Genomic DNA, 26,878 nt, shown 5'->3' on the forward strand with positions numbered 1-26,878 from the left:
AATAAAGCGATAAAAAATTTCATTCTTTACATTGAATGCTTTCAAAGTAATTGGTTCTCTTTCTTTCATTATTTTTTTCAGTATTGCTAATGAACATCTATCTGATTGCACCTAAAAAAGACAACTACTGGTTCCATAGCTGAAAAAAAACATTGGGAACCGCTGGTCTAGAAACCAAAGCCATCGAAAAACAACTGTTTCTGTTTCATCACGTTATTTTTTCAACAAAGCCATTTTTTGTGCACAATAGTTTAAATAAGCAGCTTGTCAATATTCCACATACAAGATTATTTACTAAGACCGAAACTTTTTGATGGTGTTATACAGTTTTAATAATTTTATTGAAACTGTAATAACTTTATTGCAATTAAAAAGAATATTTTTAAAGCAACATGTTCTTATTGTTAATCATTCTTAAAAAAATCTAAATTATTTTTTTTAAAAATACAAGAAAAAAATTCAAATAAAAAACTCTTCCTTAACCCTTTGACGAAATATTTTCATCAAGCATATTTTTCCTATTTTCTTCATTATTTTGAATTAATTTAGGTCAAAATTAGTGGAAAATAATATATTTAGCATTGTAATGATGTATGATTATGAAACACGGCATCGAATACCGGTATTCCTTTTTACGTTTAAGTTAAAATTTTCCAAACATGGCTATAATTCAAATTTGCACTTATTTTCAGTCAGTTAGATCTAAAAAAAAAAAAAAGAATAACTCATCATTGAAATTTCTTTCATTTAGAAAATCAATTATTGATAAATTTTTGAATATAAATGAAGAGACTACTTACTATTGCTTTTTTTTACTAACTACTACAAACTACTTTTTCTGGATATTATATTTCATGAAAAATATAATTGCGAGAATCTAACAAAGTTTTTTGATTGGTAATAGACTGTTTTGTATTTAAAAAATGCCAAAAATGCATTTTTACTTGTGATTACAGCGTCAGAAAATACATATAAAAGGGACACCGGTGTTCCATCGGCTCGGCGCCAAAGGGTTAATATATGCACTTCTTTGACTTTTTTCAACACTGCATAAAATTAAAAAATGCCTTTATATGTGAAAGTAGCATTGATTCTTTTTTATCAAACATTAAATACAATTAAGAAAATTAAGGACGACTTTGATTTCCTATCAGCGGGATAAGGGAGATAAAAATAGCTTCGTCGTCAAAATTTCTAATCACTCGTCAAATCATGCGTTTAAGATACTACTCTTAAATTATTATATTGTGTTCATTTTATTGCATCCAGGTGATTGCAAGTAATTTCTCAATAAGTGCGTGAAAATACACTATGTAATTGTGAGCTTGAATGTTTATCATTTATCAGATTTTTGTGTTTTGGAAAGTAAACTTGTTAGGCTACTGTAATTTTCTTTCTTCCTTTTTCTCATTCTTCCTTCTATTTCTTCCTTTATTTTCTTCCTTCCTTTATTTATTTACTATCCAAATACTACTTGTTCTTCGTACAAGGTAAAAAAAATAGTTAATTATCATTAAACCAGTATTAATAAATACTACGAAATTATGCTTAAAACTGAAAGGAATATATCGACACAATTAATAAAACTTAAATAATTCCCTTTTTTTAACTTTTATTATTTTTCGCCCTTCATAATGACTTTACGTTATGAGATTAAGTAACACACGTTCATAGAAATTCATCCCATTTAAATAACTGCAATCACTATAGTTTGGCATGATTGTTCATGACCAACTCGTAATATATTCAAACTCTACTAATAATCTACTCATTCCTTTCTAAGGCATTAAAAAGCCGATTACTACAGTATCTATATTAGTTCATTTTTTATCGATGGAAACAGTACTAATTACCACAATACCAGTAGTACCAACTATAAAAAATAATTAAGCATCATTGGCATCAATAATGGTGATTTTTCAAGGTTCTCCTATATTTTCTTAATTAAGTTTGATTTTTTTCGTATATAACTTATCCAAGAGTTATCTTGTCTTTTGAATTTGATTCGAAATGAAGTTACGAGACTATGGAGTTGAGCATTAGCAGTCGTGAACCCAAAAAATTGGGTCAGCTGTTCAACGACGGTTGTAAAATAAAATGAATCAGATTAATCGTTGCTGTTTGATCTTTAAGCTTTTCATATTCAAAACTGAAAACTTCTAATGAAATCTGAAAAAACGAAAACCAAAATTATTTTTTCTCATTGATATTAAGTAATCAGATAGTACTGGCATAAATCCATATTATGAAATATTTTTATTATAAAACACTGTTTAATTTCATGCTTCTCGCAGAAGACGATACAGTGGAATAACCCTAAAAACACAAGATTTTACAAAACATTTAACCTCATCTTGTAAAAAGACTCATTACCTGTGAACCAAAGAGTGGTAGGGCCGCTCCCCAAATCGCTCCAATGCTTGTAACCGCTTGCATTGCAAAGATAGGCTCCTTTCTATTGGACATATAACCTGAAATGCATCAATTTGGAATCAATCTAGGATGCCAATCAACCTAAGTGTATCAATCTAAAATCACTTTTTTAAGATTACCTACTTACAAGCAACTGTGTCATTCTTTCTCAGACCTAGCTTTCTGAACGCCGCAGAGTATTTCTTGGCTTCTTCATACATATCGGCATAGGTGATAATTTCTGGCTCTTTATCTTCACCTAGAAAGCAACATTTTTATGAATGTGAAATACTTTCTAACATAAAATATTTCCGCAACAGCCTGCTGTGGGCCGGAGGGTCTTAGAAGAGGAGGCTCCAATCTTTCGCAATCAACGTCATGATTGTAACAACGAGGTCAACATGTCTTTTTTTTTTGTCTTACTTTTGTTTGATATAACTAACTTTGAAATTAAAGAAAATTTTTACAACAATTTAAAATTAATTACAATATTTTTTCTTTAAAATTTGAAAAAAAAATCTTTTAAAACTGTACAATATATAAGTATTTAAAGTAGTACCTCTATACTGCGCATCAGCTGAAAAAAGTTAAATTTTTTTTTCTTCATAATTTTGTAGTATTTGGCATCTAATGAAAAATGTTTGTTCCGAATATCTTAAGTTTCAAGCAATTTTCTAAATAGCATTCGTACTTTTTCAAAGACGCTCAAATCGATAAGGAGTTTTCTACAAATATTTTTTTGTGTCAGAAGATAGAATTTAAAAACAAATGATAATATTATACAATAAGCCTTCATACACCAAAATGTGATTTAATAATGATAGAAAAAAGGTATAATAAAATATACTTTTATGAGGGATGATCCTTAACAATACCAGTGTCATTTTTAATAAATCTAGTTTAATAGTGCAAAATGAAATGTGTGGAAAATCCCTTATCTTGAGTTTTCTTTTCAAAAGTGCGAATCCTAACTAGAAAATTGCGTGAAACTTTTTAAATTTCCACGATATTCAAATCTTACTTTTTTTATTAGTTGCCAAATACGATTCACTATAAAATTAAGAACAAAAAATAAATTTTCTCGAGCGTGTACAGTAGGAAAAAAACTACTTTCATTACTCATATCTTGCGCAGTTTTGAACAAAAATTTTCAAATTTTAAAGCAAAAATTTTGCAATAAATTTTAAATTGCTCAAAGAATTTTGTTTGATTTTATTGAATATTTTCATAGTTATAGCAAAAAAATCGTAAGACAAAGAAATATTTATTTTTTGGAAATCTATTGCTACATTTTTTGGCATAGAATGTCCAAAAACATTATATTCCCTATGCACTTTATTGTCGGTCCCTTAAACCTCGAAAAGCTTTAAACTTCATTGATATGTACGAAAAATCTCAAGATCTAAAAAGTTCTGAAATTATAAAATAATTCTCTTATTATTTCTGGGGAGATATGAAAGAAATTTATTAGTATTGAAGTGTTTCCATTATTTTGTTCACCCCCTGCATATGCAAATTTTATGATATGGTGGCCACATCATCCAGATATACACAGAAGAAAGAAATTCTTGTAAAATTAACTTGCTGTGTAGTAGTAACGTTTCTGATAAACAAAAATAACTCTGGTAATAAAAACCAAAATATACGGTATTTAAATCATTCATTTCATAATTTTTCAGTTCATTGGCAATGGTTTACCGAAAATTCTGGTTTTCAAAACTAAAGTTCGTAATGCTACACATTCATCAAAAAACACAAAACTGGAGAGTAAATTTAACCGAACAAATGGATATGTCATGCTTTAAGGTATCAAGATAATATTACCAAATGTTGCCATATTTCCCGAATTTAATCACACTTTGTATTTTATTGGTATTTTTACCAAACAAATTACCCATAGCTTCGTTAGAAGTTAACAAGCTTTTTGTGTACCTATAGAGCTAAAAACGCGGTATATTTTACCATGGTTCTGGTTGCTTTGACTCTATTTTTTTTTCCTCAAAGAATGAGAATGTTATGAATGTAATTTTTTTTTTTAATAAATAACTGAATGATTTAAACAAACAGTACGCCTTTTGATGATTGATAGCTGTGACACGAACTTTTTTAAATATATCAACGTTATAAAAAATATACTGTTTTGTAATCTTTTTTATATCATTCTTTTTCTGGTACAAAATTCTTTTTTGAGAAAACAACATATGCAACATGGAATATTGGGGGGGGGGGGATTTTGTGTCATAAAATGCATTTAAGGCTTATAAAGGAATGGTACGTACTTGCACATATTAGGGCAACATGATCATCTCTGTATTTTAATAAATTTTCTGCAATATTCAATCTTGATCCAGAAAACCATTCAGGGGGTTCATTCATAGGCACACTTAGGTCTATAACCTTCGGAAGATGATAATTTTAATTTTAGTTTATTTAAAGTTTTCCTAAAACAAAATCATATTCATATTCCTTTATTTTTTTCATTTTCTCTTAATCATGCCCGGAGAAAAAAATTCTGATGAAATTACCATACTGTATGGCAGTGTTTCCCAAAGTGTGGTACGCGTACCCCAGAGGTTTATCGGGAGTACGCGCTCTTATGCGAAATATCTTGCAACAAACGAAAATTTCAAAAACTTTTATTTAAAAACAAAGCTAGCCAAGAAAATTTACGATTACGTATTTTTCAATAGGTTAGTTTTTGCAGAGTAAACAGTTAATAATTAGGGGTGTCAACAGCCAGTTATGACTTTTAACTTCTGTGTAATTTTTTTATAGCAAAAAATACTATCATTTTCTTATTAGTGGTACACAGCGTTACGAAAAATTTAGAAGGGGTACACAAAAGTCATAAGTTTGGGAAACACTGCTGTATGATAATAACATTTCTGATAAAAAAAAATATATAATTCTGGTAATTAAAACCAAAATTTACAGTATTTAAACCATTCATTTCGTAATTTTTCCGTTTCTATGGTAACAGTTTCCCAGAAATTCTGGTTTTTAAAATTATAGTTCGTATTACCACACACTTAGTGAAAAATACTAAACTATATAGTAATTTAAACCAAATGAATGGTAAATTTTAAAATTTACCACACATATTCTGGTAGACAATGCCTTTTACGTTAATTGTGCATCAAATCATTTTTTTAATCACAAACTCCAGTGTATTTTGAAAATTGCTAGTAAAATTTTAAGCAGAAGCTGAATTTACTAAAACTATTTTTTTTTCTTCTTAATAATGTAAAACACTAAGTAATTGAAATGTTAGATGCAAAGCACGCAATACTTTATGCTAATTAAAGTTAATTATAATTGCTTTCAGTTAGTATTTGCGCAGCAAATATTGCTAATTACATTAATTATCCTTTACAATACTTAGTTTTTATTATTTAAAACTTCAGTAAGGAGTTACCTTATCATATTTTTTCGAAGCTATCACTCCTGTAAATTCCCACATTTCTGTCCAAAACTCTTCTAGGTAATCCACAGTCCACTTATGAAAATCTTTATATCCTTCTAAGTTAAAACGAAAGAAAATATTTTTAAAGAAACAATAAATAAAAACAAAAAAAACTGCTATTTTCATTAAAAAAATTTTAAAAAAACAATGTCGTAATTTGAAAAAAATTTTCCGCTAATGTGTTAAAACTAATTTTGCTCTGTTATTTCGAAAATAAATTTTATAAATTAATTTGATGTTTATACATGGTGCCTGACTGTAGGCACAGTACGCAAAGAAAAATAAACCATCCTGAATAACTTTTGATCTAATAATTGGATTTTCACGTTCTCAGACTTCGAGGGGGATTTAATCGGATTTAATGGTTCGAGGGGGTGACCTCAAATATGCTAATTAATTAATGCAAACGATATTCTAAGTTACGAAATCAGACTCAAAACGTACTTTCTCTGAATAAACATACCTTTTTTTCAACAGATTCGGATTTCTGACCTTCAAAATATATGCGGCAGACGTAATCTGGGAAATGTGGTCCCCATAGTTTGGTCAGGTGAGGGGTCCAAAGTTTGGACCCTTAATATTAATTTGATTTTTTGCGTATTTCGCTATATCTGGAAAACTTTCTAAGCGAATTGAAAGTTTTTTGCCCACAATTGTAAAATTCTTTGGTCAAAGAAAAAGAAAAACCTAAAGAAAAAAAAATTCATAAATATTTATTATTTTTTATTATTTTACTTAATAATAATCGAAAAACATTTGTATTGTAAAGTATAACATTTTATGCATCATATTAACGTTTGAAATTTTGCATGAAAAAATACAAAGGAGAGAAGGTTGTCGAATCATCTCCTGAGGCATCGAATTTTAAAAAAGTCGTATATTTACAAATACGATTTCTCAGGAATTATTCAACTCATTTCGGTCAAATTTCGTATTTTGCCATTTAAAATTTCGTACTTTAAAACGATGCAAAAAATTGTGTGCCTTACAATTCTAAATTTTTCTTATTCCAAATAAAATAATAAAAAATTTTTAAATATTTAGTAAAATTTATTTTTGCATCGAATTATCTTTGAACAAACGAATTTTATAATTATGTGCAAAAACAATTCGCTTGAAACGTTCCCATGATACAGTGAAATACGCAAAAAATTAAATTAGCATTATGAGGTCCAAACGGTGAACCCCTCTCCTGATCAAACTATTGGGACCACATTTCCCATATTGCGACTACCTCCTATATTTTGAAGGTCAGAAATCCAAATCCGTCAAAAAAAAAGTTTGTTTATTCAGTAAAAGAACGTTTTTGTGTCTGATTTCTTAACTTAAATTATCGTTTGCCCTTATTGATCAGCATATTTGAGGTCACCCTCTCAAACCGTTAGGATTAAGTCTTAGATCGTGAAGAACCAAACATTAGATTATCGCATTGTGCTTACAGATTTTTAGTAAGTAAACACAAGAAAATCATTTGCGTATCTGTTTATTCTACATACCAAATTTTCTATCGTACTTTTCTTCTATAACCTTCATAAATTCCTTCATCAATTTTCCAGAATTTTCTTTGGGATACCGCATAACCTGTACATCTTCATATTTGCTGTTAAAGACCATTTTTACTACAAAAGAAAATAATAATTTGAATAAGTTGTAGTTGTATAGAAGCTGAATTAACTGTCAAGTATATGTGCATGATAAATTTTAGATGTTGACGTTTTTTTTTAAATTATAGGTACAGGGACTCAACAGTATAAAGTTGACTACACAAGGAGCTTCATGTCTGTCTAATACGTGTCTCGACACTCGGTTGCCCGATAACTGAAATGCCGGACTTCGTTTTTTCGACGGCTCATTTGCCCAAGAGGTACGTTGACCCGATAACTCATTTTCCCGACATATACATTAGCCCAACAATTTATTTTCCCGACGTGTAAAGGAGATACTGCTTTTTAGACCCACTGGAAAAAAAAGCGGGGAAGGCCGCGGTTGAGATGGGTTGACTCTGTGGAGTCGGACTTTCTCGCAATTAATGAAAAGAATGGGAGATCAAAGATAAATCGGAAGTCATCATCATGGAGAAATCTTCAGAGGAAGGCATTGGCTCACACTGGACTGTCTGGCCAACTATGATGATGATGATGCACATTTGCATGAAAGTTTATTTTCTCGGCGGATACGTTTGTCGACAGGGCTAGCATGTAAAGAGAATGAGTATAGTTTTATTTATTTATTTATTTTGTTATTTTAAGTTATCGTTTATATATTATTACTCACTATTGCTTATAAGACTTATTCGTATCAATTACTCCTATTGCTGTTTTGACTGTAGATTTCCGCCACTTGGAATCAAGAATCATATTTCGATATCGTTTGCCCCGATAAGTCATTTTCCCGACATGTATACATTCCTCAACAATTTATCTTCCCAACATGTACGTTTGCGTGACAGTTTATTTTCCCGACGGACACGTTTGACCGACAGGGCTGGAATAGAAGGAAAATGAATATTTTTTTTTTTTTTTAGTTATTGTTTATACAATATTACTCGCTATTATTTATAAGACTTAATCATATCAATTATACTATTACTGATTTAACTGTAGATTACGACCACTTAGAATAAGAATATACGAATCTTTTTTTTTGGGGGGGAGGGGGGGATTTCAAGATGTTATGGGCGGTAAGATAAAAGGGTTTGATGGTACAAATTAGTAAATGTCAATTGTGACGTGATTGTGGAATAAAAAAACGATACATGTCCCAGTCGTTATACTAGGAAAGTAGTTGTAATGGAGGTTTGTATTAAAGAGTGTAGACTGCACAAATTTATTATTTTATTTTATTTTTTATAACCGTCGTTGAACAGCCGACTCAATTTTGAGTTTGCGACTATCTGTTGCTACTATCAATGTTTAACTGTTGCGACTACCAATGTCTAACTGTTGCTACTATCAATGTTTAACTGTTGCGACTACCAATGTTTAACTGCGACTATCAATTTTAACCGTTTGTTATTTTTTGGGTAGCATCACAGCAAACTTGAGGAGTTTTCCAAATTTAATTGTTGTTTGTTTCGTTGAATACGCGTTAGATTGAAAACACTACAAATATAATAATATTGGATGGTGTATTTTTTCATGCTTTTAGGCGTAAAAATCAGTCGGAAGTAGTCACCCGGAAGTCTTACGACGAATTTTAACCTCTAGCGCCTTTTACGCTTGGCTTGAAATGGTCAACCATCCATTCTGGGGCCGGGATAGCCTGGTCGGTAGGGCGCTGCGCCCATATCCAAGAGGTCGTGGGTTCGATCCTCGCCGGCCGAAGACTCCCCGTGTAGTAAATGGTGACTGATGCACGTTAAATCTGTCGAGTCTCAAAGTCCTCCATGTTCCCACAACAAATCAATACCTCTGGGGGTACTGATCCAGGAGTTTCCTTGTCTTCTGGATTGGTTCAAAATTACAAGGCTACGGAGTTGAACGTAAGTAGTCGTAAACCCATGAAATTGGGTCGGCTGTTCAACGACGGTTATAAAATAAAAATAAAACCATCCATTCTAGAGCCGCGATGCCTCAGGGGATAGAACATTAGCCTTCCAATGATGCGAACCGGGTTCAAATCCTAGTCGATAAGAATTCCGCATCCGGCTTGCACCGACCACAGTACTGACGAGAAATATCCTCAGTGGTAGACGGATCATGAATTAGAGTCCCTTTGCCGCCTGGCTAACCGTGGGAGGTTCTCGTGGCCTTCCTCTGCAAATGCGAGTTAGTTCCATCAAAAAGTCCTCCACGAAGGCAAATTTCTCCCAATGCTTAATAGAGGAGTTTCCTAGTCTTCTGGATTGGGTTTAAAATTACAAGGCTACGGAATTGAACATTAGTAGTCGTAAACCCATAACATTGGGTCGGTTGTTCAACGACGGTTACAAAACAAAATAACCATCCATTCTATTTTAAACTAATAAAATTAAAATACTAGGACTTTTGAGGGGGGTACAGAAATAATTGTTTTCAGAATTTTTCAAATAGTGATTAAAAATTTGATGAAAGTCAAGGACTAGTTTCACTAAGATGCTAACTGATCTTTTAAAGAAAATATTCGCAAATATATATAAATACTTCTACACTTTCTTCAAACTCGTATCACATAACGATTAAGGCCATTTTGCTAGATAGTGATTTTTAAAAAAATTATTTATTGAAATGCTGAATTAAGAAAAATATTAGAAAACAGTTTATATGAATTTTAGTAATTTTAAATAAAATGCTTTATTAATGGTGTAAAAATAAATAAAGATGTTTAAAACGGTACTGAATTTTCTTCTAAATATATTTTCTTTATTCTCTGAAAATTTTAATTTATGTTTCAGTAAATTTCATCTTAAACCTAACAGAGACTGGTAGAAAAAATATAATTTAAATAACTAATTCAAACTAATAAAATAATAATTTAAAAAAATTTTACAATTTTTAGAGAAAATTCATTTTTTTAATAAGCATTTAAAGCTACACAGAAATCTAAAACAGTTTTTGATACTAATATGAAATTAATACAACACATTTTTATACAATAATATTTAAAACAACTTTAAGAATTTTTAGTTTAGAAATAATTTGTTATTATACGGAGCTATACATTATTATTTTAGTACTAAATTGCTCATAACTAACTTACATTTTAAAATATTACACAAATATGCTGCCAAGGAAAGAAAGAGTGTTTTAAGTATTATTTTTGTACGTTGTAAACAAAAGTCATGGAAAAATACTTACATTATCCAGAGATTTATTCGAACGTGCGAAACACGCTGTTGAAATATTGAAAAGACAGAAATTATCTGATACATTGAGTAAGAGAGATAAGATAGACTCACAGGTTCAATAATTAGAACGATGATTTAAAATAATATAAGAAAAACTTTTTCTCAAATACTTTTCTAAGTAATTTTAAAATCAAGGAAGATATCTGAGTTTTCTCTTAATTTACTGTTGCAATATCTATTTAGAAACAAATATTTCTTTTAATATCGACCAAAATTGCCAAATAAGTGTAATATTATTAAACATCTATTAAGCGTTTGCTCCAAATACGGTCCAATGTATTTGGAGCAAACGCTCCAAATTATTAAATGTAAATTGAACACCAAAGATAGCGCATGTGCTCGTATTTTTTTCTTCTATAAAATAAAATTTGTTCATACATTTGAAAAATAATATTTTAACATTAGGGTTTGATTAAAGCACAGCAGGCAGGTCCTGTGTATCTTAATACTTTATGAAATAAATATTTTTCATTTTGAACCCTTTTATTGATTAAATTGTAAACCTTTAATTGAAAATATAGTTATTATAGAATGAATACATTGTAGAGTAATTTATCTTAAACCCAACAATAATTACGGTAAGCAAGTAAAAGCAAACAATTACAACTGTTAATTGAACCTTATCTTCCAATATAACAATAATAATGCAATAGTTTGATATTATTTAAAATTGTGAAAAAGTACACTGTAAAAAATTCCTTATTAAATTATGGTAAAAAATACCGGCACTCAGGGTCCCGGAACTATTCACCGTAACATGTATAGAATTTTTAATAACATGTTTTAAAAACATTTTTAACATTCATTAATTAAATAAAAAAAATTAATTACCATAACCTGTATGGTTTTTTTCATGTCATTTAAGTCATTATTGCATGTTATTATTACATGGTACGGAACAAAAAATCTGACTTACCGAATTTTTTAACTGTAATAATTACTGTAAAATCACAGAATCCATCAAATTAAATAAATGCTAATGTAAAATTTAAGACATAATTTAAGGTATAAATGGATTTTACGGATGATGCATCCAAAGTGCCGGTACTTTATATCGTAATTTGATCCGGAATTTATAGCAGCGTTATGTTATTCTAGGCGAAACAATATTTTAATTATTCGTATATTTCTTCATTGTAAGTCTCATAGAAAAGATCAAATAACTGATATGCAGCATGCTTCCAACAAATTGAAACTCCGTAGCCGCAATAGTTACATCGAGTACTGGTTTAACAAAAACTGTACTTTATTATCCGTGATAAAGTAAAATTTCATGTTTGAATATTCTCGTTAAAGTTTTGAGCATATTAAAATATGGGTTCGACTTCCTTCACCATATTCTCCTGTCCTATATTGAGTACTACTTCTTTAAACATTTGTCCTTATTTTTTTAAATGGTAAACGTTTCTTAAAAAAGAACAATCAAATAATTTTTTTCAATTTATTGGCACTAAATCAAAAGTATTTTATAAATATAATATACATTTACATTAATATTTTTTTCATTATTTATTTCATAAATATTTTTTTTAAACATTATGAATTTTATATAAGATTTCTAATTGTGCGGATTCTATGGAATGCTATAGAACGCTATAGAATGCTATTCTGTACAATTTTGGTGCATCGTCTACAAAATCCCTTTTACGGAAAAATTCATTTTTACCGTAAAATATCATGCCGTAATTTTTACTGTAATATTTATTCAACTTGAGTAATTCAGTGATTTTGTGGTAGTTATAATTGTAAAAATTATGGCATATCAGATTTTTTGTTCCGTAACATGCTCCAGTAAAAATGAATTAGACGGTAAAAAATACCGGCACCCTAAGTGCTGATACTTTTTACCGGAATTTGATCAGGAATTTTTACAATGTAACCGAAGGCAGAAGCGTAATAATGCAGATAGATAAATTTTTCAAAAACCCATACTCAAAATATTTTGTATTTTGTATACAGTTTTTCAAAAAAATATACGTGATAAAATTTCTCATTTAATTAATATTTTCATTTATAATAATGTTTTTCAGCTAATAAAAACTTGTAAAATACTTTCGGAAAGAAAATTTCCTTGTCAGTTTGTTTTTGCATCAAATTTCAAATGTTAATTATCTATCAAGTCATTTATATGAAAAGATATATAATCGATGTATTTCTTAGTAGCATTGTATTTTTTGATGACATGCTTTCATCTGCTCTTTACTAGTTATTTCAAGTTTATACTGATAAAATTCAAAACAAAGACGATAGCGCACAATGACAAAAAGAATAAACAAAAATCCTTTTAATAGAATAAAGAAGTAAGAGAGGTGAACATATGATGTCGTCTCACGACACGAACATGAATATCATTTCTTTGGATACAAATTAAATAGAGATTTATTGAGAAATTATTTCTTTTTGAATGCTTAATAGAGCACCATACCACAGAAGAAACTTTTCATTCGCAAATTCTCTTTCACCTTCATAACTAATTAAAAATTTAAAGTGTAGAAAAAGTGAGTTCATACAAACCTAAGCCATGAAGTTTCAAATACTGAAAATAAATTTTTAAAATATCCATATGATAATAAATTATGAAAAGATAGCTTAGAATTACGCAATGGTGACGTTCTCTTCCAAAAATTTGTTTGTAATTTGAGAGCTTAAAATTTTTTTTCGGCAATTGAAATTTCGGAGCTTACTCTGTATTTGCCTTGCTTTCTTTAAGAAAACAAATTAACTACAAAAATTATGAGAAAAATAGGGGCTCTTACTAATTAAAGGCTAAACTAGGAAAAAAAATTCATATGTAGTTTGGCGTGGGGGCCCCTTACTAGTTGGAGTCCTTGGAAAGTGCCCTATATGCCCTCCTGTAAATTAGACTCTGCTTTTTGTTATAACATCCACTCACGTTTGAATGAGGCTCTTTTTCTTGTGTTAGGAATTATTGTAGAGAAAATCATGGGAGGTTAAAGGGTATTCTCACAGGATGAAATTTTTTCACACGCAAAAAAATCGTATGCAAATGGGAACCAGATAGGCGAGTTTTTGTCGGATAAATATTTTCTACCAATTCTGTTTAAATTCGCATGCAGAATAATCGTATCCAATGAGAACGGTCCTTTAGGGATTATTTGCACTGCATGAGAAAAGTTTGTGGATGAGAGCGAAAACTTAATTGGTTGGTTTATTACGGGTTCTCATTCACCTCTCCAAATTCTAGTATCTCACATAACAAATGCTTCATACGCAGTAAAGACGGTCCCTAAAGTCTAATGGAAAATTGGCAGTGTAAAGCTAATCGTCGATGGAGCTGGGAGGGATCAAAATCCACCGTAAGTCTTCCGGCTGCTGTTTACCCCTAAGCTTGAAAAAACACGATGATTATGATTATACTTGTAGTGTTTTCAATACAACGAGTTTTTTCAATTCAACTTTCAACGAAACAATCAACAAATGAATTCGGAAGACTCCGCAAGCTTGCTATGATGCTAACCCAGAGTAAAAAAAAGGCACTATTTTACACAAATATAGCCAAATAAGGGTTAACACTCAAAACATGGCAAACCTTTCACTTTATTCACGATATTACTTTTGTTAAATTTGCTTTGTTCTCACGATCAGTTAGAATTTATGAATTACAATAAACTCTTATGAATTACGCGTAAATTTAAACCCAAATCACAATAATAAAGCTTCCTCGAATATTAGCCTGTTCAAACATCGCCTCGTAAGCATAACATAAGCGGAGGATAACATAAGCGGCATAACATAAGCGTAAGCATAACATAAGCGGTTTTCTAAATTACTTCCGGTTTTAGGAAGCTTTCAGCCAACCATCCATATACGTTCATGTGCATCTTAATTGATAGGTTTGAATATTTATGTTTACTTAATAAGTAAAGTGAGATCTAAAGAAAGGGAGAAGATTAAACCAGTTTTATTGCATACTCTGTTTTGAGTGTGTTTGAGAAGTACTTTGCAGCCAAGATTCTATTACGTTAACCCTACAAATCTGTGGCGCCTTTATTCTCATGCCAAATTTTGTCCGACAGGCAGCAGCTGAAGCTACGTTGACATGATCAAAGGAATCGTGAGCATTCATCAGTAGGGAAATATTCCTAGGGAAATGTGACGATGTAGAATAAATTGTTTTTGTTTACATGGATTAAATTTTAAAACTTGTTTTAAGAAATCTAGGCGTGATTATAGGAGCGGAAAACTACTCTTTATTATCAGGTAAATGAGAATTTTTGCGTTTGTGATTTTAAAAGGAATTTTATGTTTATTATTTTGAATACTACTAATATATGACATACTAATTTTAAACTTTATATTAATGTATCTATAATAATTAATAATAATAGTAGACTATTAGACGTATTTCTGAACTGAATAATCTGTAAACCAAACAAATAATCTATGAGCCATGTACTATTCTTAATATTGCATGTCTGAAAGTTTATTCATTCACGATCTTTTTGTGAATAAATCATTTCTATTAAAGTTGATAAAATATTTAATCGAACTGTTTTTTAGTTCGATTATTTAATAGTATCTTTTACACCTTTTATTGCTGTTTAAAATTCTAGGTTCTGATTCAAAAAATTTTCCCTCAAATTTATCTAAGAACAATTGCTGTCTTTGGTTACTTTCTGTCTGTATTTATTTAAAAGTAAATAATAAAGAAAGGTGTGTGCCTCGGGGAGATTTTAATGTTTATTGGGATATTTTCAGTTTTTCAAATACTCTACTTTGCTTCTAATGATGTTTCTATATTTGATATTCCTTCCATGTTCTACGTTGAGGTTCTTAGTTTAAATACCATATTAGTACTTGTTTCTAACAAAATTGACGAAAAGTCAAAAAATTATAAATTTGAAAACTACAATATGTTGTTCATTTTGGTGGTGCAACGTCAGATATTCTTATAAAATCGAAGTGCTTGTCGTCTCTATTTTTCAAAGTATTGCAATTAATTGAAGATGAACACCTGATTTAATTTCCTAGAGGAGTTAACACTAGCTTTATTTGTACATGTTTTTAACTTGAAAATGCGGCGTAAGTCTTTTTTTGTTTTGTTAATTAGATGTTATAAATTGAGTACTTTTAATACTGTTCATGGATAATGGATGCAAAATATATCAATATTTAATGTAAGTTACTTAAAATAAAGTTATATTATTCACAATCATATTCATAATTTGTAATTTATTTCCTAACAAGAAACTCTACTGAAAGCAAAATTTTGAAAGATATTTGAATACTTTGCATATCAAATAAACTTTAAATATGACAGGATACGAGTGCTTTCTTAAAAACATGGAAGTTACAAAATTTTGCATATGATAATAACTTTAAAAAAAAAAAATTTAATTAATTAAATTAATAATTAGAATTCTTGAATACTTTAGAAAACATGAGTTTTAAAATGTTTTTAAGTTCAATAATTACTGAAAGATACTTTTTGCAATTTTTTTTCAAAATATTTATGTGTGTTTCATGTTTAATTCAAAGTGTTTATATCTCTATCATTTGCAGTTATGCGAAGTTGTGGATTGAAAAAAAATATGTTTATCATTTCATCGTAGTTCAACACAAGAGACAGTTGTCTTTTCTCACAATTACTCTGACCTCCAGTTGAAACTCAACAATGAAGATGGTTCCAAGAAAAATGATTTGGCAATATTAGCATTAAAATAATTTTTTTTTACCCATTGTCAAAATGGGTATTGCTTTGGGTTTGATGGCGTGCGCACCTTATTTGGGAGTCATCACACTTTTCAACTGTGTTCAAGAGTAATAGTATACTGTGCGCATGCATCGTCATTGCATGCGTTGCTATGGCGACCGCTGCTGTTTAATAATTTTTTTCAGAATTCTTTTTTTTAATATTGTCTTACAACTTCGTTGATATGAACAACTTCGATCAACTTCAAAACCATATTCTCAGAAATAAAATTGCACAAGTCATAAAAACTCAGGCCAACATAAGCATTAGTAAAAACACGACACAGCATGATCAAATAAAATAAAAAAGCAGTTGAAAATTTTGGAATTTCTTGGAGTTGATTGTTTTTACCTCTGAATTTTTTCTTCTAATTTCCCCAGCGAATATTTTTAATGTTTTTATGTAATGTTAGTTTAAATTATTTTAATATTCATTTTGTGATTTACTTATTTATAATTACAATCTTGGCGGTGATTTTAAATGATACAAATATGAATACTGAAGAAGGAAAAGAATTTCGTGACGCCTTAAGAAATGTCTATTGACTGGAATTGAAAACCAAAGACCAATGACAATTTTTGTTCATGAAGATCGATTAAGGAAGAAAAAGAAACAATTGACTAATGGGTAACCAGTGATTGCAAAAATACAATCACTATTTTCCTCCTTTCGTAATTTTTAAAACTTTTTTTTTTCACTTTTCTGTATTTTTGGGTAAACTATATTTGAGGGTGCCCCTTGATTCTCGTCAAGTTGCGATCACTGTTGATCGCCAAGCTGGGCGATGTTGAAACCCAATCGTGATTCTGATTGACTTAGATTTTAGCGTTACTTTCAAATGCTAAACGGTATATGTAATGTTAGGGGTCCATTATGTCTACATTGGATACCGGCTGGTAAGGTTACTTTTGCTTCTGGTCAATGAAATTGAAGGCATGTGGGCAGTCATAAAAAGGGGCTTCAAAAAAAATATCACCGCCAGTCCGGTACCACAGACGCCATTTTCGATTCGTATTTCGCCGAACTTATGTGGTGATGATACACAGATTCTATTCATGATAATTTTACAAGAGTGGCGCTAGACTTAGCCCGACGGGGGGTCAGCAATGCCCCGACAGGGGGGCTAAGATAATTTTGAAAATAAGCAATAATTTTTAATATACGAAAAATAATTAATATGACATAGACATATTTGTTCTGATAAAAAATTTATCATGATTCAAATATTAACAAAGAAAAAATATAAAAGTGATATCTGAATAAATAAACAATATNTTTGCAAATGAATTTTTGAAATTTTTTAGAAAAAAAATGTGACCAGACTATTTTCCCGACGAGACTTTAAATTTTTCCCGATGGGGGGGCTGACCATGCCCGTCGGGGGTGCTCCAGCCCCCCCCCTGACCCCCTACTGGCGCCGCCCTTGTAATTTTAGACAATATCTAACTGCTGTTAGAGAATTCAGCGCACCTAAATCTGAGGATATTCAAGCTTAATGAAGAAGTTAGTTGTTTTTTTCCTTTTCTTTCTGTGCTTGCTCCAATAATTTTTGTTTCGATTCAAAATGCATTTTATCCGGTTTAGTAATTTTGCTTATATTGGGTTCATTGCAATTTTATAAAGTTTTGGCCGATATTTTGTTGAAATTTTACAAAGTTTTATTGAAATATCATGATGTTTTGATCGTCATTCCTGTTACCATGGTGTTCCGCGCAAACAGGAATGGCGCTAAATATAAGTCGCCAATTTCGCCAAGGGGCGCCCTCAAGTATATTTTTACCGATTTCAGTATCGCTGACAAATAAATTTAGTAAATAGTACAATTTTCAATGAATTTAGTATAAAGTTGATCCCGATTAGAGGTTTCAGGGTGCAAAACTTAAGGAAATCAATACTTTTCTTGAAACAAAAGTTTTTCCATAAATAACTCCAATGTACTCCATTTTAAATTTATTAAATCTCAACAAATATTTGTTTCTAGATACATCGTGCATGGAAACTTTCTTAAAAGTTAACTGGAATTTCTTAGCAAATTCCTTTGAAATCGCATTTCTTTACATTATTGAGAAGTGCCTTTTTATTTTAACTATTTCAATTCATAAATAGAAACCCGCTAGTTCGATGAATTACCAGTAGAACCAGACTTTAGACATATGGCGAGAGATGTTAGAAAATAATGATTAAAAAAATTCAGGTTTATATTCGTAATTTATTTTAAAACAAGAATAAAAAAATTTATGTAATGATTGTTGTTAGATTGTATAATACTGTTAATAATTATTTTATAAATATTTTTTATCCTTATCTTCCACAAAATATTTGGCTGTTATTTTAAAAAGATCAGGAAATAAAAGCTTTTTACATAATAACTTAATAGAAGAACTTGCTTAACTAAATTAACATTCTTTAATATTGATAGAAGCAAGAAATATTTTTCTTAAAAACAAAACTCGGATGTCAACCGGTAATTGTTTATAATAGATAGCGTAAATATAAATCCAATAAAGAATTATTGGTATTAATCAAGGTGGTGAGGAATTAAAAGCATCAAAAATTCATTTGACGAATTAAACAAAAAATCTATTGGAAGGAACTCCTTTGGTGCTTCCAACGCACATAAACTGGCTTTGATAGTTTAATTTCCATACTCTGTGATTGCCTTAGATAATGTTTTGTTTGATTTTGATAGAATAATCGTTTCTCCATCTTTAAATTTTGGATTAAAAATGTACATTAGTTTTTTTTAAACTTTATTCAGGACAAATATGTATTTTATAAAGAAAGTTGTTGTTGTAGCACGTTGTTGTCGCACTAAAGCTGCACAATGGGCTATTGGCGATGGTCTGGGAAACATCCCTAAGGATGATTCGAAGACATGCCATCACAATTTTGATCCTCTGCAGAGGGGATTGCACCCCCGTTTCGGTAGCCCGACGATCTACACGAAGTCGATCACTTTACGGTAAAACAGTTTAACGAGGAACAATACCGCACACCCTGGGTCTTTATATAGAAAGAGCGATGTACAACACGCATGTAAATAAGACGGTAATTTTTTAATGAAATTATTATGGTCACTAACGCTGACCGCATACTGGAGAAAGAAAAGGCAAGCAGAAGGGAAAATAACGAAATGCAAACAAAAGATTAGTCAACTCCTGAATGTTTTTTGCATCCACAGTGTACTGCTCACCAGAGAAAAAAATAAAAAAAATATAAGTAACGAATTGGGAGAATCTATTAGCACAAGTATACATATATTCAACCGAATGTAATTGAAATGGTTCCTCGGGGAGCGCTAACACAATATTCGAAAAGCACGCATATGTGAATGTGATAGGTACTATATTTATGTCGCACTAGAGCTGCAGAATATGCTATCGGGAATGATTTGGAAAACATCTTTGAGAATGATCCGAAGATAGACCATTACAACTTTCTTTCATGTTCTACTGGGACCCATGTCCTTACGATCAATCGACTGCGGAATAAAAGTCCCATAACGTTTTCTTTCAGTACTATGTTTAATGTAGTTTTCAGTTCCATACAGTTTCCTAACCTAAACAAATTTGATCTATTTGAAAATCAAGACACAGACTAACATACTTTCTACCTTTATCACTCTCCACACGCTATTGGTGAAAGCACGCGAAGTGTTGCCATAGGTAGAGAATTCTGTTCCACTCCACCTGTAGCTCATTGCGATTGCTAATTACAAACACAGGGAAATTTTTATGCATTTATTTAATTTTAAGGACAACAAATTTCCCTTCTTTCTTTGATAAATGCACAGGGTTGATTAAACAGCTTGTGTGAGTGTGCAATAAAATTTGAGTGAATTTTAAAATCACAGTTGTAACTTTACAGTACGTAACTTTTTTTTCCCTTTTGCATTTTTCTTCTTCCCTATCATTTCGCGTTTCCCATTTTTGTTTTATTTACTTTTATAATGCATAAAATTTGATTATTGGTGATCGAAATGGGCTACAGGTGATCTAGAGCAGAACTCTCTACCTATGGCAACACTTTGCATGCTTTCACCACTGGCGTGTGGAGAGTCATAGACGAAGGAAGTACGTCTGTTTCTATCTTGATTTTGTATATAGATTAAAATATTTTAAGTTTGGAAACTATATGGAACTGAAAACTACTTTACACATATTTCTAAAAGAAAGCATCATGAAAATTTTAAAAAATATTTTTTTGAATTAAAAGCGAAAAATATTAAGAAAAGGAAAAAATATCGTAGTACATTCCTATACAACTGAAAAGAGGAGGAGAAGGAAGGGAGATAGACCAAAGGCATGGAACCGGTCTTCTCCCCAGGTGGCGTATTCGAGCGTTGCGATCACCTCTCAAATTATGATGTATTAAATTATGATGTATTAAATTATTATGATAAAATTTGATGTAATTTGAATGCGCGCTTCAACGTTGATCAAAGTTTTCGATAGTGTCAAAGCACCTTAAAGTGAGAAGGGCTCCGCAGACGTATGAGTAAAGTTTAACCTTAAAAAACTTTCAGCGGTTACTCCATGTTCACTGCTCGTCCGGTTGTGCTGATTTACCCACTCTTCCCTCCTTCCTCCCTTTAGAAGCTGAAAGAAAGCCGGTACTTGCTTAATTGTTATTATTCAGCTATTTATTATAAAAAATCAGTTTATTTTATTAAACTTTTATCCATCCTGCCGTAAAAATGAGCGGAGACGTAAGTTTTTATTTCCATCTTCAAGTTAATAATTACCTTATTTTGTATGTTTATTTAATTTTACTCAACAATGCATGTATGAGGAAAATGGCTCAATGACAATACTTAAAATAACCAATTTATTTTAATATATTTTAAGTATTTGTGTTTTTAAGTAGTGTAAAACTTACTTTTCATATTTTTGGGATATTTTTACTCTTTCTCCTTTTACTGATTCTTTTTCTTAATAATTTTATTTAACATAAAACATTCGATAGCTATTCAAATTAATTACTTATATAATAGTGTAGCGATAAAAGTGACGAAGACAATGTTTAAATTAACTACAAATCTAAAATGATTATATATTTTAACACAAGTTTTATGTGATTCATGATGACGTTTCATTGCTTAAGATAATTACAATTCTAAGCAAATTAGTCTTTGATTACTGTCTTCAACAACATTATACAGCATGCTCTTGGAAACCAGTTTTAGTGATTGCCATATAAAAAAAACATTGATTTTTAGTTAAAATTAGACTTAAAAAAATATTTTATTTTGTAAATTTAAAGTTAAGTGGGATTGTTATGTTGTTTTCACAAAAGTTATCTGTTTTGAGCTGATAATTGCTTATGTGTAATATAAAAAGTAGTAAGCAAAATGTCCCTAGATTTACTGGTTCCAGGACTGCATACCTATTTTTCCTACTTTTTATAAATCTTCTGTCATTTATGATATTCCCCCTTAAAACAGTGATAAGCCAAGAAAACAGAATGACTCAAGGTCAAGTATTGCAACTGCACCTGTTTTTCAATTTATTCTTTGAAAAAAATTTAAAAGGTACAGCTAAATTAACTTACATATCAACCTTATAAGCATGGTTGGCAGGTTTTTGACATGTGACAGTTTTTGACGGTTTAAACCGTCACGTCAAAAACCTCACTGTCAAAAATGTCAAAAACCTATATTCATATGTGAAATTTAATTAATACATAAAATTTATGTATTTTTTATAAAGGATAGTGTTTCTAAATATGTTCTAGAAAAAATAAATTTAAAATTTTGAAGAAACACTTATATTTTGAATAGTAACCAAAATCTTGTACTTTTGAAAGCTCACATCTTTTGTAATATTATGTATTCATTTTCATGTGTTATTGAAAATCTGCAGTGATATTATTAAGAAATTTATTTATAACCAAATTTAGTGTATAGTATAGATTATACTAAAAATTAGACATTTTTAAAGATAAACATTAGCAGTTTTGTACATTAGACATCTTTTAAAGAAAAATCTTTTTAATATTCTTTTAAATCTTCTTAATAATCTTTTTAACATAAGACAATACAAATTTAAGTGCTTTCTGTTAAATACACAGAGTAGTTAGTGTCGATTTACAGTATATTCAGCCTATTCATTTACTATGCTGAAAATTTAGTTTATCCAAATACTTGTGAATTTCATTTTGCTGAATACTATATAGTTTTGTTGAATATCTAAATATTCAGCTGTTGAATAATTACTTCTTGCTTTCAAGATATGCATTATTTGTATTCTTAATACAAGTGGAGAAAAAAAAATTAAGAGATAAAAATTGTTTTAAAATGATAAGTGTAATAATTATAAATAAATATAATAAACAATATGAATTATATTTATCATTATTCACAAATATAACTACTTTTAAATTCAAATTAACATACTGGATAATAAAGATATTCGGTATAACATTAAAAAAAATTTTTTATACACTTGTATCTTGTATCAAGTTTGTATTTATACAACATAACTTGTAAGTTCCTTATAAATATTAGTTATATGTTCCTTATATGTCAAAAATGCATAGTAATAAACTTTTAATTTTCTTAAGTATCAAAAAAAAAAAAATTTTTTTTTTTCAAAATATAAATATTTAAAAAAATTTTGTGCAAAATTTTTCTGCACATGCATTTGAATATAAATTTCTGAGATTTTAAATCTGTTATTTTACCTTAATTTTAATATTTTAAAACTTGCTGATTGCCTATAGTATAATTAAATTTCAATATAATGCATGGCAACTGTTGGTAGTTTTGAAGTTTATATATTTTCTTGGCAAACTTCAGTTTTTGACGGTTTAAACCAGTATTATACCCTTGTCATGTCAAAAACCACTTTTTGACGTCAAAAACTCAACCCTGCTTTTCAGTAAATATTAACATTTTTTAGAGTATAACTCATTATTTATCTATTGAAATTATTAATTGATTTATTAATTGAAAAATAAAACTTTAGTTTTATTTTTCAATTTTGCCTATTCCTTATTCTGAAAATTTCCGTAGCATGATCAGTGTCAGAATGATCGCCAAGTCTTGGCAACTTGCGGGCAGTGATCTGTGAGAAATTTTTAAAAAAAAAACATCATAGAAAAGGACCACTTGTAACCACCCCCGAGCAAACGTCCATGTTTTTTGTTTTATTTTTAAATTACAAGTTTGACCATTAATTGGCACCTTGGCAATAATAGTTGGCACAACAGATCAGGATATTCCGAAACTTTGACCAATCTTGTTGGCATGAGGTAGAAAAAGTATTGTCAATTTAGAATCTTCGTCAATAAAAACATCTTGTAAGTGTAAAAAATTCGAGAGCAATTATATTTAAATTATATACTTTTTATAAAGCAATTTAGGACTTAAGTCAAAACTTTGTTGCTTGAGTTTTCATCATAAATTTTTGTAACATTTTGTCTTTTTTATTGTAGAAACCAGAACCTGAACAATTCCGTAAGCTGTTTGTGGGTGGCCTAAATTACAAAACCACTGAAGAGACATTAAAAAGTCACTTTGAACAATGGGGAGAAATAGTAGACTGTGTAGTAATGAAGGATCCTCACACAAAAAAATCAAGAGGCTTTGGGTTTGTAACATTTAAGAGAGCACACATGGTGGATGACGCTCAAAATGCAAGACCTCATAAAATTGAAGGCAGGGAAGTTGAACCTAAGCGAGCAGTTCCAAGAGAGGTAAATATCTCATTTATGAAATCATATTTAGTTTTGTTTTCTTGTAACAAAGAAACCCAGTAGTGTGTAAAGCAATCATGAGAAGTATAACTATTAAAATAATCCCATTTTGGGTGTAAGCCAAGGCTTAATTTTTAATTATTATTAAACCATTAGCATTAGAACTAATAAGCATATTTATAGAACTAAAATGGTTATTTTTGCATTTTTTATTGAAAATTATTGATTGTTACAAAAAGTTTATATAAAGTACTTAGGGTTTGTATGAAACTATTAATTTGTATCTTTCATGTATGGGAGAAAATTCATTTATCTTGTCGAAACGGAAATAATTCACAAGCTATTTTCTGTTTTTTACTGCATTTAATCAAAGAGTTATTAAATTTTTTCGAGGTTCTTTCATTCTGACTTGTAAAGCAGGAAGGAACTTGGAATTCTCAAGAATTAATGACTAAAAATAAAGGGCTTGTCTATCTTTTTTATTGTTATTAATGTAGTCAGGGTTGCCGCAGGCATCAATGGCAACCTTTATTTGTTTGGAAATGCTTTTAAAAATATATATATTTTTGGGAAAAGGGAAACTATTGGGAGAGTTTTCTGTACTATGTTTTTTAGCATAAATTTGGTTGAAAACCTGCAGCCCACTGGAACTTCTAAACACAATGTCCCCCCCCCCTCCAAATGAAAAATTTTGAATTGCAAATTAGTCCCCACTTCTTAGTTGCACAATTTGCACTGACTCTATTATAAGTCTTTTTTTAATTCTCAATCACATTTTCAATGGTTATTGCTATGAAATTCTGCATGGTTTTAGAAAACCAAATTTTTATTTTTAATGTGATTGTGACATTAGGATGCATGAATTTTGAAATTTGAGTAATCATTTTTCGCAATTTTTATGTTTGCTATATCAATTATTGATAAAATGGAGAAAATTTACTAAAAGTGTTTTTTATTTTTAATGAGTCTTTTTTTTTATGAATTCTAGTTATTAAAAGTATCATATTTGCCACCAACTTGACTAAATGATTCATGGTATATGACATGTCATTTAATATTTTTGTATTTATTGAGGCAACTATTTTCATTAAGTATTCTCATCTCAACTAACTACTAAAAGCAACTATTTTATTCATTTCTTTTTTCTGTGGCAACCCTGTGTACTGCTTAAATGTTTCTTTGCCTTCAGTGGTATTTTTAATTTTATGTATAATTTCTTTTTCTTTAGGATTCTGGCAAACCTGAAGCTCAGGTAACTGTTAAGAAATTATTTGTTGGCACTCTTAAGGATGATGTTGAGGAAGAAGATCTTAAAGAGTATTTTGGTGAATATGGTAATATTGTTAGTGTGACCATTGTTGTTGACAAAGCTACTCAGAAAAGAAGAGGCTTTGGATTTGTGGAGTTTGATGATTATGACCCTGTTGACAAAGCTGTGTGTAAGTTTTTTGCTTGATTAAATAATTATAGTATAAAATGATTGTAGTTTTTGTAAAAGCATTTAGTATATCTGGTTACGTAGCTGTTGGTTCTGAATCTTTTATTTGTTTGAATACTAAGATATGTATTTCTAAATAATTAAGCATTAATGTTCTAAATTTTTCCATTTTGAGCTTTATTGATTAAATATTACAACAATTTTGTAAATTCATATACTTATTTCGGTTATAAATTCAAAACTGTGATTAGTATGATAAGGTTAATCATAAATTTTACTCAAGTTATTGCAATCATTAATGAAAAGCTTGTAAGTCAATTTAAGTTAATAGTTAGTGATCCAATGATATAGTTCTTGTATTTCTTTTTAATTTTAAAATTCCTTGTATTTAAATTTTTTTTGATGTTGTGCTTGCAAAAGTTAGCATTCAATTTATATTATTTGATAAGAAATCTGCTGTGTTTTTACTTCTATTTCTTAACATCCATGCTGTCATTTTAAATATTGATTATACAGTACACTCTCGATTATCCGTGCGCGGATTGTCCGTGCTCTCACACAAATATAAAGAGAAACATTTTCAAGATTAAAAATATTTGATTCATGAGGTTATAACACTACCAAATTTTTGGAAGCAATATTTGTTATTGGATTGCAGTATATGGAATATAAGCAACATGATCAAAGGTAAAATCTTCTACGTTATCACGATCTTGGAGAAAGATCATACCGCTTGATGAACAATCCTCTTCAGATGCTCAAGAAAAATATGATAACAGTATTCTCGAACTAGCAAAAGAAATCTAAGGTTTCGAAATTCTTGATGAAGAAAATTTAGAAGATTGGTTTCAAAGTGATGTATGTGAGCCTGGCTTCCAGTATTTGACTGATGAAGACATCATTATGCTGTTAAATCAAATAGTGATGATAGTAACTGATGCAGAAGATGTAGTAAATGAATGAAATACAATTTCCCATTCTGCTGCTCTGAATTAACTTAATTAGATTATATGGAAGAATTTGATTACAGTGACATTACTGCGGATTTTTCTTTAATAAAAGGAGTTTTCGGATTGTCCATGCGACCTGTCTCGGTGATTAACCTGGATAGTCGGGAGTGCACTGTATTTATATTACACTTGAGTTAATTTGTATTTCGGCTTTTCAGTAAGAAAACATACTATCAAGGGTAAACGAGCAGAAGTGAAGAAGGCTCTCTCCCGGCAAGAAATGGATACCATTAAGCGAAAGAAAGAAATGGGTGGTGGATATGGAGGTGGTCGTGGCGGAGGAGGTATACTTTATTTCAATACCTCATTATTGTGCTTAAAT

General features: G+C 30.0%; 2 protein-coding genes across 3 annotated transcripts in view; one reads left to right on the plus strand and one right to left on the minus strand.

Annotated features, from left to right (window-relative positions):
* LOC107442733 (acetoacetyl-CoA synthetase) overlaps positions 1 to 10,734 on the minus strand; it is a 34,000-nt gene extending 23,266 nt beyond the window's left edge. The window contains exons 1-6 of one of the 2 annotated variants that reach the window (XM_071187181.1): positions 10,651 to 10,734; positions 7,372 to 7,494; positions 5,828 to 5,931; positions 4,692 to 4,809; positions 2,561 to 2,671; positions 2,374 to 2,471 (exon numbers count right to left, since the gene is read on the minus strand). In XM_071187181.1, the coding sequence (XP_071043282.1) occupies positions 2,374 to 2,471; positions 2,561 to 2,671; positions 4,692 to 4,809; positions 5,828 to 5,931; positions 7,372 to 7,489 (549 nt within the window). In that variant the 5' untranslated portion in view covers positions 7,490 to 7,494; positions 10,651 to 10,734. Of the gene's footprint in view, positions 1 to 2,373; positions 2,472 to 2,560; positions 2,672 to 4,691; positions 4,810 to 5,827; positions 5,932 to 7,371; positions 7,495 to 10,650 lie in introns of those variants that run through there. The other variant, XM_071187182.1, reaches the window with a different exon arrangement.
* A 10,233-nt stretch (positions 10,735 to 20,967) lies between these two features.
* Positions 20,968 to 26,878, plus strand: part of LOC107442731 (uncharacterized) — a 28,655-nt gene continuing 22,744 nt past the window's right edge. Inside the window, exons 1-4 of the mRNA XM_016056364.3 lie at positions 20,968 to 21,121; positions 23,848 to 24,108; positions 25,337 to 25,547; positions 26,715 to 26,840. Of these exons, the coding sequence (XP_015911850.2) occupies positions 21,110 to 21,121; positions 23,848 to 24,108; positions 25,337 to 25,547; positions 26,715 to 26,840 (610 nt within the window). The 5' untranslated portion in view covers positions 20,968 to 21,109. The remainder of the gene's footprint in view (positions 21,122 to 23,847; positions 24,109 to 25,336; positions 25,548 to 26,714; positions 26,841 to 26,878) is intronic.

The sequence above is a fragment of the Parasteatoda tepidariorum genome, chromosome 10 (assembly GCF_043381705.1).
Source record: "Parasteatoda tepidariorum isolate YZ-2023 chromosome 10, CAS_Ptep_4.0, whole genome shotgun sequence".
In the NCBI taxonomy this organism is placed as follows: Eukaryota; Metazoa; Arthropoda; class Arachnida; order Araneae; family Theridiidae; genus Parasteatoda; species Parasteatoda tepidariorum.